Here is a 19373-nt window from a genome sequence, read left to right as displayed (position 1 = left end):
GACTCTCCGCTGCCAGTAATCTCACTCGCTGTCTCTCCCAACAACGTTAGCTAACGTGTTAGCAAGCTGACTAGCTTGCTATTATTAAACTGGTGGGAGGGAAATGAAGCGCTGGCGACATCTTAACGCTGATTGGCCAAGACTCGCGACGTCAAAGATCTTCTCTTGCTAAGATGATCACGACCTCAGTTTTTTTTCCCGTGTCCCACTCCAATCTCAGAAACGGCGGACAGTTGACCCCCCCCCCCTCCCAAAAACAAAAACTCTTCGGATCTACGTGATTCACGTGGATGACATATTTTGGTTTCAAAACTGCGAATTTCGCCGAAAGGTGAGGGATTTTCATGTCTGTCATCATGGATTTCCAGGTGTAAAAAGTAACTCAAATCAGAAAAGAAAAGAAGAAAATCGTTACAGACAGAACACACAGTGAATGGTTGATCAGTACCAGGTGTTGGTTTGTACAAATGTGGAGCGACTTTTAATAATTTGACTTTGGACCGATTGTCGGGACGATAGCAACACGCGGGGGCAGGGTCAAAAGTGACAGTATGAACTCAAATTGTTTTTATAATTTATATTTTTAGTGAATGGGTCCTAGACATGAATGAGTCCTAGACATTATAATTTTTTTTACATTTTTCCTATATATATATTTGAAAACACTGTTTAATATTCCATTTAATCAAACGTTAGCAGTATGAGCAGTAAAACAGTCACACTGATTCAGGTGAATTTATTTATAACACTTCTAATGTGCTTTGTTTCTAACATCACATTGTTACGGGAGAGGGGCCAAAGCGAGAATAACTCAAAATGACTTGGCAAACTTCAGGATGTGTTTAGGTACTTAATGATCATGACTATATGACTCATGAAACAATCAACACAACTTGGCATTCAAAGAAAGAAAAAAAGGCAGCTTTGCAGGTGAAACATTGCGGTGCAAGGTATCCACGTGGAAACTAGATTTTTGCATGCCTATGACCACGGCTAGAGTTTTTGAAGCACATCAATAGCGTGTACTATTCTGAAATAAGTTTTTTTTACAATATTGACTTTTCTGGAGTTTTTCATAATATGTCAGTTAAAATTAAGTCCAATAATGTACTGTGATGCTGCATATAACAACTCCCAAAGGTGCTACAACAAAAACACACATCAGACCCACTATATGATGAAATATATTCAGTGTGTTTTGGTATTCATCCCACTCGTCTGCACACTAGTGTATCAACACTTTGTATGTTTAATTAAAATGTCTGACTGCCCCTCTCGGTTTATTTTCCAGGGCAGCCATCGATGCCTTTGCTGCTCTGCTGTGCACAAGTAAGTATTTTTTCCTTCATCATTCCCCAGCTGATGGTTTCCATAATACTGGGTGTACGTCATCATCATCATCACGATACAACACGACTCACGCCCTTTCTCCGGGGTCACACTGGCAACCCCTGTGTTTTTGAGGCCATGTTTTTCTTGTTTAATGGTGTATTCCTCTTCCTATAGCTGTAGCGCAGAGCTGCCAACTTTTCAAAAAACCGTAGAGTGAGATTTTGTCGACCAAAATTTTGCCGCACACGCAGCCACACACGTTAGTGGCTCAAATATCAGGAAATTTGAATTAGTTTGGCGTTGTACCCATGTTGTACCTATGTTGTACCCTGCATTTTGGTGGTTTGTGGGGCCTAAAGTCGTTGATCGGGGCGGCCTACTGGAGATGGACAACATTGGTTACATTCTGTGAAGCAAAGACATATCTGATGGTCCACCCCCAGGACATTTTGGTTTAAGTAAATGTTATTTCATGCATTCTAGTGGATTTTTGGGTGGTATGCTAAAGATGTAGCCTGGTACCAGCCGAACTTAGCCCCGCCCACAACATTTGAGGTCTGGAAGTTCGGTCTGGCACTGCTCCGTTGGGGAGAAATGATCCAAAATGAAAAATTGTTCGGACCAATCAAATTGTCAGGGCGGGCTTTATACAATGATGGACAGATGACAGCAACGTAATCAACCACGTCACCAAAGAGCGCTTGGGAACCACATGTCATTAACATACCTTAGTCCAGGGGTGGGCAATTCATTTTCCCAAGGGACCACATGAGAAATTTGGACCGTTGTGGAGGGCCGAACCAATAGTCTGAACTTAATTCAATTAACTTAATATGAATGTTATTACTTTATTAAAAAACTGTAAATTATATTGTTTTGAGCTGCTACTGGTAAGAATACATGTTACAATAAGGCTATGAAAATAAGTTAAAAATGTTTGTTCTCATGTAGGTAGATCCAAAGAGAACCAACATCTTCTGAGCATCTTTCCTCATGTGAGGAACGTTCTCCTTTTTGAGAGATGTGTGAAGATCCTGACTTAAAGTGCTCTGCCATAGTGGATCAGACCGCAGGTCAGATCCGCGGCGGCTTTGCGCGATTAATTTTCAATCTGGAGGCAGAGATTGCAGCGCGAGGCTCCTTGGGAGGCGGGGGTCTCGCGACAGAAACTGCATAACAATACGCTTTCACTTCAGTCTCCAAGTCGGCAACACTGTTTGTAGTGCGGCTGCATAAGCGTGTGCCCGGACACACATAAATAAATCGCCTTCAAAGTAAAAGCAGTGCCGTTTGTATTGCATTCATGGCGTGCACCTTATTTATTTATTTTTTATTTTTGATTGACCTCACGCGGGCCAAACTGGGAGAGCCCGCGGGCCGTAAGATGCCCAGGTCTACCTTAGTCTCTGCTCCTCCTGAGTTTCTCCCGCGGTTGTGTCGGTTTAAAAAATCTTCTTCTGTTGCTAACTTCGGGACTCTTTGGGGTAAATAGGATGTCTATGCAGCGAATAGGTTTACAGATGCGCTCCTTAACGCCATCTAGCGTCGGGGAGTTTGAAAAGGAATGAACGCGCCTCGGCCCAAAATCAGAATTTTTTTTGCCGTGAGAAATTGGTTGTGTGGCGTGAGTGCGTGTGAAAACATGCAAAAGCGTGTGTCACACGGCGAAACCGTGAGAGTTGGTAGCTCTGGTAGCGTGACATCTCACTGAGATTTAAGTTAATGTACTGTGCAGCTAAAGCGGGCTTGAATAGGAGAAGCATTTTCCTCAATGTACAACTAAACAAGTAAGGAGGTATGTTGTGTCTATAATAGCCGACACAAACTGCCGGGTCTAGTGGACGATATGAGAAATAAAAAAGAAAGGAGGGGCATTTACAAGAGCAGGTTTTGGAAAGTACTGTAGTAGAAAAGCAGACGAATGTTTAATATGAAGGCCTGGTCTGCGAGGCAACGCTAGTATACTGATGTGAAGCAGACACAATGTTAACCATGGTCATCGTCTTAGTTTAGCATGCTAATGTTAGCTAACTAGCACAGTACAGCTGAGGCTAATGGGAAAGTCATTAGTTTTGCAGGTAGTTGGTCATAAATCAAACCATGGACCCCTTTTCTAGCCGACATCATACAAAAATGTGTGTGTATGTTGGTAACGGGTGTGGGCGACGGGTGTGTCAAGTAACCAAAGACACGTTTGGATGAGGAGAGTCACCGCGGTAACGTGATCACTCGTCTATGGCTGCAAGCTATTGAACGTGTTAAATGCCACTGGACTGATCAAAAAATTAGTGCGTAAGGTATCTCCTTATCAATGCAATGCCCAGAACCAGATAGTTAATATCTGTCATAAAAACGAAATCTCCTTAAATCTTTTCTTTGTCCCTCACCCCCAAAATTAAGCACATGGTTGTGTGCATGCACACACACACCTACACACACACACACACACACGTGACATTTTTTACGCCACATTACGGTGAATTCGTAAAGAAAAGCCAAAGACTGTTGTCTGTGAGCGTCATAGCCTGTGTAAGAATTGGACATATTCATCGTGACGTTACGCGTTGAACAATATAAAGCATGAACATCAATCGATTTGATAATTTTAGCGATTCGTTGTTGCAGCTCTAGTTGAAATCCAAAAACCTCTCCCCTCCTCGCCTCCTCTCTCTTCCATATGCCCTCCTCCCCTCTCCTATAGTGGTAACTGTAAAACAAAAAGATGGTTCGGGGACTCTGAGCAGAAACCCTGTGTTGTAATGTTTCACGTGTTCCTGCAGGGGTCACTTTTGCGCTTTGTTTCCAGTCTGTGTGGCTTTACAGGCTGAGCACCTGATGGATTACAGTGTGTGTGTGTGTGTGTGTGTGTGTGTGTGTGTGTGTGTGTGTGTGTGTGTGTGTGTGTGTGTGTGTGTGTGTGTGTGGACCTCTTTCAGTATACATAAACACACACACTGCCTTATACATTTTCTCTTTTCTTTTGGTTCCACGTACAGCATATGCCACGATGCCCCCCCCCCCTCCAAGTATGTTTAAACATGTTCTCACCTCCACTCTGTAGGGCTCTTTGATTCTGAACGGTGTGGTAACGGGCCGTGTGCGCTCGTGCTTTCAAGAGCTCTCGGTTGTCAGCGATGGGTTATCTTCTGAGGTGACAGTGGCTGCTGCTTTTTATCCTGCTCAAAATCTCTCATGGAAGACGCAGAGCAGGGAATTCATTGCTCTCCTTGTTCGGCCTGTAAGTTTAGGTGGACGGCCGTGTCTTGGTAGGTTTGCAGTTGTGCCATACTCTTTCCATTTCCGGATAATGGATTGAACAGTGCTCTGTGACATGTTCAAAGCTTGGGAAATCTTCTTATAGCCTAACCCTGCTTTAAACTTCTCCACAACTTTATCTCTGACATGTCTGGTGTGTTCCTTGGACTTCATGGTCCTGTTTGCTCCCCAATATTCTCTTAACAAACCTCTGAGGCCGTCACAGAACAGCTTTATTTGTACTGAGATTAGATTACACACAGGTGTACTCTATTTAGTCATTCGGTCAACATTCAATTATTCAGCAGGCAACTTCTGAAGGCAATTGGTTGCACTCAGAGAAAAGGGGGCTGAATAATTTTGCACACTGCACTTTTCAGTTTTTTATTTGTGATTTTTTTTTAAAAAACATGTAGAATTTTCTTTGTACTTCACAATTGTGTGACACTTTGTGTTGGTCTTTCACATAAAATTCCAATTAAATATATTTATGTTTGTGGCGTTTAATGTGACAAAATGTGGAAACGTTCAAGGGGTATGAATACTTTTGCAAGCCACTGTATATATACTGTATGCTCACTGTTGCTATGGGACGGACATTGGATCCACATTAGTCTTTGTCGAGAAGTTCTTGTAAGGCGTCATAGTAGTCTAGAAAAGGTCTCCATACTTTACCAAAGGTTTGGGAGGAAGCTCTGAGAGTATATTACATTTTTTGTGTCAAGAAATACATGACATCTTTGACCCAGTGGGAGAACGATGTGGAGGGGCACGTTGCTTCCATCTCAGAAGGATCAAACGTCAAGCAAGAAGTGTTGTGAAGATACGACCATATTGGCTTCATTTGGTAAACGGGTACGGAGTTCCACTGGTGTTAAGCCAAAGAGTGCGCAAATTGAGTCTGGGTCAAATGAAGTTGCAAACATCTCACTATAAGCTTTAAAAATACTTATCCAAAAAGGTGAAGAGTTTCGGGCAAACCAAAAACATGTGTAACAGGTCTGCTGGCTGGCCTTTACATCGAGTACATAACGGATCAGAGTTAGGGTACATGTTTGCCAATCTAGCGTTAGTGTAATAAGCCCTGTGGACCACTTTTAGCTGTATTAAGTTGTGTTTAGCGGATGTAGATGATGTATATATCAAGTCTAAAATAGAGTCCCATTGGTCATTTGTTATAACCACTCCAAGATCTGAATCCCAGGCCATTCTTACATTTTCCAAGGAGTGTGGGTTGATATCGTTAATGAGCTTGTAAATTTGGGATATCAATTCTCTACTTTTCGGGTCCAGTTCTAGGAGGCTGTCAACATGAGATTTCATGGGCTTGTTCGGAAATGAGTCAAAAGTTTTTTGTACAAAGCTCCTGATCTGCAAGTAGCAGAAAAAAATGTTCTTTGGAAGATCATAGATCTTTCCTAAAATCAAACCAGTAAAGTAGCTTCTGGATATTGCATGCCCAATAGTAAAAGAGAAAATTGGGTAAGGCTAAGCCTCCTGCACGCTTTGGTCTTTGGAGTTGAGTCTTGCTAATCCGACTAGGTTTGATCCCCCATATGAAAGAAGTTATATTTTTATCAAGATTTAAAAAAAAAAGATTTTTTAATCAGGATAGGAATATTTTGAAAGAAATATAAAAATGTGGGTAATACTATAATTTTAACTAGGTTAACACGACCCACCAGGGATAATGGTAATGAGGCCCAGCAAGTCATATCCTGTTTGCATTTATTCAAAAGGGTAATATAGTTATTTTTAAAAGTAGAATGGAAGGAATGCGTGACCTAGTACCAAGTACTTAATGCCTTCCCGGGCCACTTTAAAAGGGGAATAGGCTGGAAGGAAGTGGGAAAAGTTCACTTTTTTGCAAATTTAGCTTACATCCTAATATTTTCCCAAACTGATTCAGGATATCTAGAATTTAGGGGAGAGATAGAGATGGGTTGGAGACATACAGCAGCAAATCGTCCGCGTACAAAGAAACTTTCAGTTCTAAATCACCCCGATGTATACCCTTACAGAAGGCAGTGCCACTGCTAGGGGCTCAATGACCAGTGCGAACAAGAGAGGAGAAAGAGGACACCCTTGTCTTGTTCACCGTCCAAGGGGGAAGTAGTCAGACTGAGTATTGTTAGAGATTACAGCTGCTAGTGGAGAGGAATAAAGTAATCTGATCCAGGCAATGAATTCCTCAGAAAAGCCACATTTTTGGAGGACAGCAAATAAATATTTCCACTCGACCCGGCCTTCTCTGCATCTAGAGAAACCACTACATCTGGGCATGTTAAAGGGGCCGAATAGACAACATTGAATAGTTTTCGTAAATTTGAGTGGGAGTGCCGGCCTTGGATAAATCCTGTTTGATCAGGTGAGACAATATCTGGGATCACACTCTCCAGGCGTTTAGCTAAGACTTTAGACATCACTTTAAAATCCACATTAAGTAGGGAGATAGGGCGGTAAGATGAGCAGAATACCGGATCTTTATCCATTTTAGCCAGCAGGGTTATAGAGGCCTGTCTCAGAGTTATAGGAAGAATGCCTAGAAAGAGAGTGCTTCTCCAAACATTGCTTTAAGAGTTGGTGCGAGCTGATAGGAGAACTTTTTATAAAATTCTGTCGTAAACCCGGGCCTGGTGACTTGTTATTCTGCATAGATTTTATGGCCATTATGATTTCAGCAACTGAGATATCTGCACTTAGGTTGGTGTTTTGTTCCTCTGGTAGGGATAGTCAAATTATCAAAGAAGGCACATAAGGGACCGAGGTCATTAAGTTCTGAGGTGTAAAGGTTAGAATAGAATTGTAAAAAGGCTTTATTTATGTCATTATGATCTATCAACGTTTCTCCTGTGTCTGATTGAATCTTTGTAATATTGCGGGTGGTAGCTACTTGGCGGGCTTGCATAGCCAGTAGTCTACTAGATTTATCTAGTCAGTGGATAGGAGATTAAATTCAGTTTGGAGTCTTAACCGTTCCTTATAGAGACCTGCAGTTGGGGAATGAGCACATTTAGAGTCCACATCCAGGATCTGTTGGCACATTTTGGTCCTCCATAAGTTTCTTAACGCTAAATAAACTCAAGAACAGCGCAGCATGCAGTGGTTAATAGTCTATGTCTGTGTGACGGGCAATCGGCTGCGCCTGTGGTGATCAATGTCCGCGGCTCGAGAAAATGTGCCTTTTACAGACGAGCAGGACTTAAGAGAAAGAAAGAAAAAAGCCGCGTCCGGCCCGTTTGTGACACCGTGAGACTGCAGATCAGCTCTGGTAATAAAGTCAGCAAAAAAAAGTGATGCTTTACTCTTCCCTCTCTCTTTTGTCGAAACTTTTTTCTTTTCTTGTTGTGCACACAGTTTGTCTCTCTAATTCACTTGTCAGAAGCTCATGGACACATTTGTGCGTGCGGGGACGGTTTAGAGAGCCACTCCTCCAGAGGCAGCGAGAGAGATTCGGAGGGCTACGAGCTTTTTTCATGATTTATGCAATATTGTGCTGTGCTTCATGTCAAAGTGCCAATTTGTACAGAACATCAAGGGCAACGCGTTCGCTGATAAACTAGAACATCGAAATGAGCCTGCTCTCAGTGTTTCACTTTGATCTATAATGCAATGTTTGGAGTGAACATAAAGGCAACAATTACGCTTATAAAGTCGTATTTGTAGATTTGAAGTATTTTTTTGTTCCTGGCGACGTCTGTATTCTAAATGCAGTTTCTTTCCCTGATCCCGAACTCTTCTGGGAGCACATTTAATCAAACTACGCTTAGTCTGTGTTCGGCATCTCACCCACTGCAGTGCAGCGTTTGTCTCTGCTTTTTAAGCGCAAATAAATACCTTTTTTTTTAGATGTATTTCAGCATATCCGCCTTATTTGTCAAGGTTCTTGGCCTCCGAATTAAGCCCACTACAAAGACGGTTGTTTTGGGGGAAGTGTTCCTCCTGTCATACGTTTGAAACAATTAGAATGTGTCTATTTAACAGACATGAAAATCGCTCACCTTTCGGCGAAATTCGCTGTTTTGAAACCAAAATAGGGAACCTACGTGAATCGTGTAGATCCGAGGAGTTTTTGTTTTTGGGAGAGAGGGGGTCAACTGTCCGCTGTTTCTGAGATTGGAGTGGGACACGGAAAAAAATCTGAGGTCGTGATCATCTTCGCAATAGAAGATCTTTGACGTGTCGAGTCTTGGCCAATCAGCGTCAAGATGTCTACAGCGGCTTCATTTTCCTCCCACCAGTTAATGGAAGCTAGTCCGCTTGCTAACACGTTAGCTAACGTTGTTGGAGAGACAGCGAGTGAGATTACTGGCAGCAGAGAGTCCGTGGCAGCGTGTGTCGTCAGCCAGGAGGCGGGTCAGCGGCGCTGCAGTTCTACCTACCGACACCTGACTACAGGGCTCTCAAGTGTCACGCATTGAGCGTGACTGTCACGCATTTCGGTCTTAAGTCACCCCCTCCCGCCACACATCGTATTTCTCACGCTGAAAAAAAACTCTAGGCTATTTAATGTGCCGCAGCGCGCAAACATGACCTGGTCGCGCTGCCCTCACCATGGAGGAATCAAGCACGTCTCCCCCGAATCCCCTACCAATCAATAAAAAGAGATGGGCGACACGAATAGCCAATCAGAAAAACGTATCTGTTGTATCTGGGTGAAATGTAATCCTGGCCGTCCCTCCGCCTCCCTCCCCCGGCCACGCCTCTGTCCGGGGGGAGAGAGAGAGATGTCACGCTTACCTGTCTTAAAAACTTGAGAGCCCTGTGACTACATAAAAGGAGAGGACAAGTGGCGATTTTATCCAACTTTTATTTTAATTAAAAAAACTAAATGAGTTTCCTCCGTAGGGTGACCAGGCTACTGTTTATATTTAAGGGTTTAAGATCTACGTGTAGAAAAAAAGTGTATCCTCCAGTTAATTTTAATCTATATAGTTATGCGGTTATAATCGCTGTCACACAGAGAGAGGTGTGCATGTTCAGGTTTACCAGGTGGAAACATCATCAGTGTTCTAGACCAGCGGTTCCCAAACTTTTTAGGCCACGCACCCCCTTCTACATCCCGACCGGGTTCACGCACCCCCAATCCCCCACACCTTAAAAAAAAAAAACGCAACAGAGCCTATTTATAGCCGCATAAAATCGGACCAATGCGAGAACTGTTTGCTCGCGCGTGGCGTTTGTTACAAGATTTAGTCCGCTGTATAAATTTCAGTTACACAAGGCGTCACTTTTAAAGAGCAATAAGGATGGCGAGGACACACGCACAGGCAGATTGCATTTCACATTTATTTACCTAAACACAGTAAGCCACGTAAAGAACAAAGAGTGGCACATGATAGGCTCAGAAATAGATTTAAATAAAAAAAGGAGGCTCCAGGGGTGCGCGCACCACACTTTGGGAATCCCTGGTGTCGACCCAACACATGAATGAGACTGCAATTGTTTTTGGCTGTTTTGTAACTCTTCTAATTTTGATCCAAAAAATGTAAGGGGCTTCTGACTTGCACTGGCATGCTTGGTGTTCAGGTGGCGGCGCAAATAAGAGGCTTCAGACAGCTGTTTGCCAGAACCTCACTGCACCCTACTTATTTTTTTTAAAATTATGTTTAATATTAATTATTACACCATTAGACCACCATTACATTTCTCCTCTCTCACACCCCCTAGAGGCAGCTCGCGCACCACACTTTGGGAATCCCTGTTCTAGACCAACAGTGACGTCTCCTTAAAGTAAAGTGGTGTAACAGCATGACATAATATGGTCAAATAAAAAGGCTGGTACATTATACATATTATGGCATATAAGTGTAATATTAAGAAATGAAATGTAGTAGTAGCAAAACAATATTCAGTATAGTATAGCAGTATTGCATATTGTAAGTATTAAGTCTACAAAATATATATACACACACACTACCGTTCAAAAGTTTGGGGTCACTTAGAAATGTCCTTATTTTTCAAAGAAAAGCACTGTTTTTTTCAATGAAGATAACATGAAATTAATCAGAAATACACTATACATTGTTAATGTGGTAAATGACTATTCTAGGAGGAAACGTCTGGTTTTTATTGAAATATCTACATAGGTGTATAGAGGCCCATTTCCAGCAACTATCACTCCAGTGTTCTAATGGTACATTGTGTTTGCTCATCGCATAGAAGACTAATGGATGATTCGAAAACCCTGTGCAGTTATGTTAGCACAACTTAAAACAGTTATGCTGGTGAGAGAAGCTTTACAACTGGCCTTCCCAATGCATAGCATCACATGTGTGGGTTCCATTATACTCTCAAAATGTCCAGAAAAAGGGAACTTTCATGTGAAACTCGCCAGTCTATTCTTGTTCTTAGAAATGAAGACTATTCCATGCGAGAAATTGCGAAGAAACTGAACATTTGTCTGGGTGACCCCAAACTTTTGAACGGTAGTGTGTGTGTGTGTGTGTGTGTGTACACTTGGGTATTGACGAAAGAAGAATTAAAACCCATCATGATCATAGTTTGTCAGCTTGTCGATGAGTGACGCTGTTCAGCACTGATTCGCCCGTCACTGCCCCCGCCCCGCTGGTGTCACCTTTTTCACCCCTCATGAGTTTGCAGGTCTGACTGTAAATGTTAGACCCAGTGACAGGCTGGCATGAAATGGCTTGCATAATACTTAGTAAGGAGGCCATAATATTTTTTGACTCATGGCTGAAGTTAAGTTTCTCCAGCTCTCCCCAGGTTGGCAAAAAAAAGCATCTCAAAATGCATCAGCTTGATGCTTTAAAATATGGAATATTTAAATTTTTCTTACGGGGGACCATGCCCCCGGACCCTCCTAGAGGAGTAATATCCTTCTCACCTTTTTCACCCCTGACCCGTTTTCATGCCTGATTTAAAATGTTCAAATTTCTAGTGCATCAATGTTTGGTGCAGTAGATGACATAATTGCTCATACATTCTTCCCCTTTTCGATAGCTCCCATACAGCAAATCTGTATTCATGTCCTGTGTGTGTGTTTGAAGTGTGCTGCCACGTATTTAACAAGTAAAGCCAATATAATCACTGAGAAACACTAACTATGATGCACTAGGTTCCCCTCTAGAGAGTGTCAGGGACAGCCTGTCAATTTCCACTTGTTTATGCGTAGTGTCTTTTCAAAATACACTTCCTTGTTTTAGCTCGTTAGATGTTACAGCCTCATTTCCAAATAAACTTCTAACCTAGCTTTACTTATTTTTTTGGTGTACTTACGCAACAACAATACTGGGTTATATTTAGAAAGAGCGTATGTGATAATATAAATCGTTATATTCTGTAGATATTCTGCATTTCATTATTCTTATGTCTATTAGAGTTCAGGTTGTGCGAGGTCAGTTTAACAAATACTTTCTGAGAGAAGTTTCTGTGAGAACAGTCCGGTTGTCTGTTCCTCAAGGTTCCACGCTTTGCACCACAACACTCACACCTGTTTATCAGTATATTGACATTACGGCAGCAGACTGGTCGTTGCACGTTCCAGCCTTGTGAGAAAAGATGAGAACATGATTCTCCTCCTCTTAGACAATTTAAAGCCAATAGAAATGGTAGATGTTCATGACGGAAAACCGTGTATTAAAGAGCCGAACTTCCGGCTGTTCGGGGTGTTTTTTCTTGGACGGTCAACCTGCGTGTTGACTGGACGACTACTGGTGATCAAGGAAAATAAATTCAGAGAACGAGAGAAGTTGTTTGACTAAGTTCTTCCTGAGGCTACATCAGGCATCCAATAATTAATACGTATTATCAGTATGGTTAAAACATGTACTTTTGATCGTATGGTTAAACCATGTAAATTTGTTACATAATTTATGTTGGTTAATTTACACAACAAAAGATTTGTTTGTAAAAATCTGATTTGTAGTCAGGAACTATGGAGGTAATTTTGTTACACATCACTGTTCAAAGGCGTGTTATAACGCTCATTCTGACGGTGTGACTTTACACTGATGATTCTGACTCGTTTTAGTGCATCAGTGCAAAATGCAAAAATGAACATAGCGACCATGTCTTGCCCGTGTACCTGTACTCACACATTTTCTGTTTGGAAGACTCATACCGGTTCAGTTTGAGTTCACTACCTCTGCACATTACATGCACACAGTGGTTTCTTTTGTTGTTGTTGTTGTTGTCGTCAACATAGACTTCCAACGTAGGTTTACATAGTTGTAAGGTTTACTTATGCAACAAAAGTATTTAACTTAGGTTAAAAAAGACTGTGGTTTGGATTAAAATTAGTACGTTATTATGTTACATAAAATAAGTATGTTCAGCGCTAACATTAGCCTAATGCAAACCAGGAACTTTACCTAATAAGAATATATTTATCATATCATTAATATAACTAATAGTGCAGTTAGATTTAACCCCAATAACGCACAACATGGATCAGAAATTACCTGTATGTATTCTCAATTAAATATCATATGAACCTTGGATTTGTTTACATATGTACATTAAGTAACTTATTTTATTGTGGACCTCTTCAAGGTCAATGTTTTAACTTATTGCAAGACTGAATTGTCACAACTGTCATGACACATTAAAGGTTCATTTTACTTAAGATAATGAATAATCTGTCGATTATGTTCTCGATTCATCCATTCTTTGTTTCGTCTGTAAACTGTCAGTGTTCCAAAGCCCAAGATGACTTCCTCAAATGTCTAGTTTTTTCCACCACTCAATGATTAGCAGTTTTTTTTGTCATGTAGTGTAAAGAAACCAGAAAATATTTAAAGCTAGGAAGCTCATAGACCCCTGCAGCAAGCACACTTTATGGACTCCTGCGGGCTTAATAATCATAGTCCCACAAAACTTTGGCGCGTATCTCCTCCCGCGGCGTTGCCAGCACATGCGTCAAAATACATCAAAACGTGCGGCCTGATCGGGAATCATGTGCTATGACTTTTCTAAGAGATTCGACCGGCCGTTTTCCCGAAAAGCGCGAAAAACTGCAAAATTGTCCCATTCACAAGTGAATGGGGTTTCGGCGTGAAGAGAGCAAAAGGAACATTTGGGGACCATTTCAGAGTTTACAATGGGTGTGTATGGCGCAAGTTAGAGTGGTGATGTCATCGCCAGAGCATGGAGGAGCTTCAGACTCTTGCGGAAAAAAATATTTGTATTTTGCCATTCACTCCACAATATTTACTTTTGAGGCATAATTTATATATGAAAACTTTGGAAATATTGTGCTTGTGGTACACATGCGTCGTGGAATCCAACAAACGAATACTGTTTTGTCAGCAAGCCTGAAAGCGACATGAAGTCCGACCAACTGCTCCATCAACCTCCATGTTCAATCGGACCACAATTTTCTCTCATGACGGAAACGTGAGCACTTTATAAACTGAAGTTATGCTTTCATTTCTAAATCCTTACAAATATTTAAGTAGACGGAAACGTTCTCAGAAGTCTTGTGCTTCTCATGATTACGTTATTTTCGCGATGGGATCCACGGTTGTCTGTCAAATACAATAGTTTGAAAGGTTGTTTTCTCATTAAATCCAGTCCAGTCTCCCTCTGTGACAGTGACACAGCTGCTTCCAGTTAGTCAATCAAGGCTGTCACCACAACAACTGGTGACACACATGCAGGAGAAACTGACAGTTAGACATCCTGACTGTGTGTGTGTGTCTAAGTGCGCGCGTGTGTATGTGCGCGCGTGTGTAATTACTGTCCCGTGAACATAGTGGCGAGACAGAGAAGTGAATTTGATTGCTAGCATGAAGTTCGCGTGTGCGCGCACACGTTAATACGGTTGCGTGCACGTTCGCGTGTGTGCTCGCGTGTGTATGTCACTTTGAATTAGGATTAACAGCTCCACTGACACTCACGTTCACATTATTAACACACATATGACTTGGAGATATTCAGCCGAAGGCATTGTAACCCGTCTGTCTTTCTGTCTTCCCTTTCAAAATAAAAGCCCCATGAATTAACTGTTGTCACACCGCGGTGAGGGTTGTCTTGTGATGTAATCCCTCCAGCATGTCCTTGGTCTTCCCTGGGGTCTCCTACCAGTTGGACGTGCCTGGAAAACCTCCAATGGGAGGCGTCCAGGAGGCATCCTGACTAGATGCCCGAACTACCTCAGCTGACTCCTTTCGACACGAAGGAGCAGCGACTCGACTTCAAGCTCCCCCCTGATGTCAGAGCTTCTTACCCTATCTCTAAGGCTGAGCCCGGCCACCCTACGGAGGAAGCTCATTTTGGCCGCTTGTATCCGAGATCTCGTTCTTTCGGTCACGACCCAGAGTTCGTGACCATAGGTGAGGGTTGGAACATAGACCGACCAGTAAATGGAGAGCTTTGCCTTCCAGCTCAGCTCCCTCTTCACCAAGATGGACCAGTACAGCGCCTGTTTTACTGCTGCAGCCGCACCGATCCGCCTGTCGATCTCCCGCTCCACCTTACCCTCACTCGTGAACAAGACCCCAAGACACTTGAACTCCTTCGCTTTGGGGTAGGCAATTTGTCCCCACCTGGAGGGAGCAATCCACCGTTTCCGGCAGAGCACCATGGCCTCAGATTTGGAGGCGCTAACTCTCATCCCTGCCGCTTCACACTCGGCTGCAAAACGCCCCAGTGAATGCTGGAGGTCACGGTCCGAGGAGGCAAACAGGACCACATCATCCGCGAACAGCAGAGAGGCGATCCCGAGACTCCCGAACCGGATCCTCTCCCCCCCTGGCTGCACCTAGATATCCTGTCCATGAAGGTCACGAACAGGACCGGTGATAAAGGGCAGCCCTGGCGGAGGCCAACACCCACCGGGAACGTGTCTGACTTACTACCGAGGATACGAACACAGCTCCTACTGCAGGCGTACAGAGACCAGATGGCCCGTGCCAATGGGTCCGGCACCCCATACTCCCGCAGCAGGCCCCACAAAAACCCCCGACGGACCCGGTCGAAAGCCTTCTTCAAGTCTACAAAGCACATGTAGACTGGTTGGGCAAACTCCTAGAACCCCTCCAGTAATCTTGCGAGGGTAAAGAGCTGGTCCACTGTTCCACGACCGGGACGGAATCCGCACTGCTCGTCTTGAATCTGAGGTTCGACAAGCAGTCGGAGCCTCCTTTCCAGCACCCTGGCATAAGCTTTTCCCGGAAGGCTGAGCAGTGTGGTGCCACGATAGTTCGAGCACACTCTCCGGTCCCCCTTCTTGAAGATGGGAACCACCACCCCGGTCTGCCAGTCCATGGGCACTGTTCCCGACCCCCATGCGACACCAAAAAGGCGTGTCAACCAAGACAGCCCAACAATGTCCAGCGCTTTCAGCATCTCAGGGCGGATCTCATCCACCCCTGGTGCCTTGCCACCAAGGAGCTTTTTGACTACCTTAGCAACCTCTGCCAGGGATATGGGTGAAACCACCCCAAAGTCTTCCGGCGCTGCCCCCTCTCCGGGGGACATGTTAGCCGGGTTTAGGAGTTCCTCAAAGTGCTCTTTCCACTGCCCGACAATGTCCCCAGTCCGGGTCAGCAGTTCCCCCCCCGCTGAGAACAGCCTGGGGTAGACCCTGCTTTTCCTTCCTAAGCCGTCGGATGGTTTGTCAGAACTTCCTTGAGGCCAACCGAAAGTCCTTCTCCATGGCCTCCCCGAACTCCTCCCATGCCCGAGTTTTAGCATCCGCGACCATCGCAGCTGCAGCCCTTCTGGCCTGCCGGTACCCGTCAGCTGCTTCAGGAGACCCCTGGGCCAGCCAGGCCCGAAAGGCCTCCTTCAGTTTGACGGCTTCCCTCACCCCCCGTGTCCACCACCGGGTTCTCGGGTTGCCGCCACGACAGGCACCGATGACCTTCCGAGCAGCTACGTCCACAATTTGAACATGGTCCACTCGGGTTCCATGTCCCCAGCTTCCCTCGGGATTTGTGAGAAGTTCTTCCGGAGGTGGGAGTTGAAGACCTCCCGGACAGGATCCTCCGCCAGACGTTCCCAGTTCACCCTCACTACACGTTTGGGCTTGCCAGGTCTTTCTAGCCGACTCCCCCACCATCTGATCCAACTCACCACCAGGTGGTGATCAGTTGACAGCTCTGCTCCTCTCTTCACCCGAGTGTCCAAGACATACGGCCGCAGATCAGATGATACGATTACAAAGTCGATCATTGATCGCCGGCCTAAGGTGTTCTGGTACCAGGTACACTTATGAGCCACCTAATGTTCGAACATGGTGTTCGTTATGGACAAACTGTGGCTAGCACAGAAGTCCAACAACAAAACACCATTCTGGTTCAGATCGGGCAAGCCGTTCCTCCCAATCACGCCCCGCCAGGTTTCTCTGTCATTGCCCTCGTGAGCATTAAAGTCTCCCAGGAGAACTATGGAGTCGGCAGGCGGCGCCCTTTCCAGGACCCCTCCCACCGACTCCAAAAAGGCCGGATACTCCAAAATGCTGTTCGGTGCATAAGCACAGACAACAGTCAGAGCCTTACTCCCCGCAATCCGTAGGCGCAGGGAGGCGACCCTCTCGTTCTCCGGGGAAAACTCCAACATAGCGGCGCTCAGCTGAGGGCTCGTGAGTATCCCCACTCCCGCCCGGCGCCTCTCACCCTGGGCAACTCCAGAAAAGGACAAAGTCCAACCCTTCTCCAGGAGCTTGGTTCCAGAGCCCATGCTGTGCATGGAGGTGAGCCCAACTATATCTAGCTGGTACTGCTCCACCTCCTGCACCAGCTCCGGCTCTTTCCCCGCTAGCGAGGTGACGTTCCACGTCCCTAGAGCCAGTCTATGCTGCCGGCGATCGGCTCGCCCAGGTCTCCTGCCTGGCCTGCCGCCCGATCTACATAGCACCCGACCCCGATAATTCTCCCCGCGGGTGGTGGGTCCACAGGGTGACTGCTGCTCCATGCTGTTTCTTCGGGCTGAGCCCAACCGGGCCCCTTGGGCGAAAGCCCGGCCACCAGACGCTCGCCGACGAGCTCCCCTCCTGGGTCTGGCTCCGGGAGGGTGCCCCGGTTTCCCTTGTCCGGGCGAGGTAACTTTAGACCGTGGGCTGCTATTCATCAGGGTTTTTTTGAACCGCTCCTAGTCTGGGCTCTCCCTTGAGACCTGTTTGCCTTGGGAGACCCTACCAGGGGCTGATGCCCCGGACAACATAGCTCCCAGGATCACTGAGCCACTCAAACTCCTCCACCACGTTAAGGTGGCGATTCATTGGAGGAGATTATATATATATATATATATATATATAAAATTAGGTATACCGGTAATGTGTGTATATATATATATTGCGATGTCTTATGGCAGTAGTAGCCACACTTTCAAAATTTCTTGCGAAATTTTCTAGTTAAACTAGGTAGCCGTTTATCTTAATCATTGTGTTTTGACTTATGAGAAAATGTCTTTCATTATGTGAGTGAGTAACTGAAAGAGATGTTAAAGGTCATGGTATGACTCCACTAGGCTTCCTTACATTCCGTATTCATTGGTTTCTCTTGGCTGGAAATGCTTCACACACACAGATGATGGTTTGTGAGTCACAAGGCTGAATGTGTTAGTACTATAGTGTAGATGAAAGGAGGATGTTTGTTGTTGCTCCTGGCTCTCTTTTGTCACCTTCGGGCTCTGTTCTTGGAACCCTTCTGCAATTTTCTTTTGTCAAATTACACTAATATATTGACGGTAGCCTCAAACACGTCCCACATCATTCACGTCCTATCATTCACTTGTATGAGTCTATTGATGCTCCGATCATATGTTTAAATCTCACATGGATGACATATTGTACGTCTTAAGGCAGGGGTCAGCAACCTTTCATATCCAAAGAGCCATTTTGACCTTTTTCCACCCAAAACAAATTGTCTGGAGCCGCAAAAATTATTCACAGCTTCTGAAGTTTTATATATAGTCATATTTTTTATATATATATATATATATATATATATATATATACAAAAAACTATAGTTTGTTGTATTTATGAAATTATAGAACAAGAATAAAGACATTGTATTGCTATTTTACCTGTTTATAACTATCAAACAAAAACTAGTCATGTGTCGGCTACATTAAGGTTAATTAAAAATACAACTATGCAGACATTCAGTAGTATCTATATTTGTGGCTCATGTGGTAGAGTGTGTGCCCTGTAACTGCAAGGTAGCAGGTTCAATACCTCTCCTCTTAAGTGAGTTTTACATTTTAACCGTATATCTTTTGCTACGTTTACACTGAGCGTCCTACTCACTAGAGTTTTGTCAATGAGAAAATGACTTCACTTATGTTGTATTGAAGAAGACTTGAGACCAAACACGTGTGATGTTCATTTAGTAAATTATGGTTCATTTAGAGTCAAATAGACCATTAAACTAAGTATGTTTGAGGGCGGGGGCTATCTCGTGATTGACAGTTTGCTACCATGGCGTTGTCCGGTCGATTCCATTTTCGTCTTATAACTTTAACCCTTTCACAGTGTGTTTTCAGTTCATGAACGTTAATTGTAACATTTCATTCGACTAAAAATGTCTTATTCAGCATTCGGTTGTACTTAACCCCCCCACCCTCTTGTGCCATTTCTGGTTGCTAAAAACCAAGATTTTGACAACCAAAATGTTGAAACCGAGGCTCCAGAACAGCAGTCACCAACATTATGGCCATTGGTGTCTAAATAAATGTTTAATTCTCCAAACTGGTTGAAAAGAGATAGCTGACCCAAAGTAGCATGAGATATTTTTTACGAGCATCCTACAACTATATCTGAGCTGTGTGAATTTTTTGTTGTTGTTGAATCAACTGTGACCCATACAAAGCGGCAGCA

The 19373-nt window shown here is 44.0% G+C and overlaps 1 protein-coding gene across 1 annotated transcript in view; it reads left to right on the top strand.

The window, feature by feature from the left end:
• Positions 1-19373, top strand: part of agbl1 (AGBL carboxypeptidase 1) — a gene marked incomplete at both ends in the record, with an annotated part of 147068 nt that overhangs the window by 33337 nt on the left and 94358 nt on the right. The window contains one exon of the mRNA XM_079224073.1: positions 1292-1329. Within this exon, the coding sequence (XP_079080199.1) occupies positions 1292-1329 (38 nt within the window). The remainder of the gene's footprint in view (positions 1-1291; positions 1330-19373) is intronic.

The sequence above is a fragment of the Taurulus bubalis genome (genome assembly GCF_910589615.1).
Source record: "Taurulus bubalis genome assembly, chromosome: 9".
Lineage (NCBI taxonomy): Eukaryota > Metazoa > Chordata > Actinopteri > Perciformes > Cottidae > Taurulus > Taurulus bubalis.
This window is presented reverse-complemented; position numbering and strand designations above follow the sequence as displayed.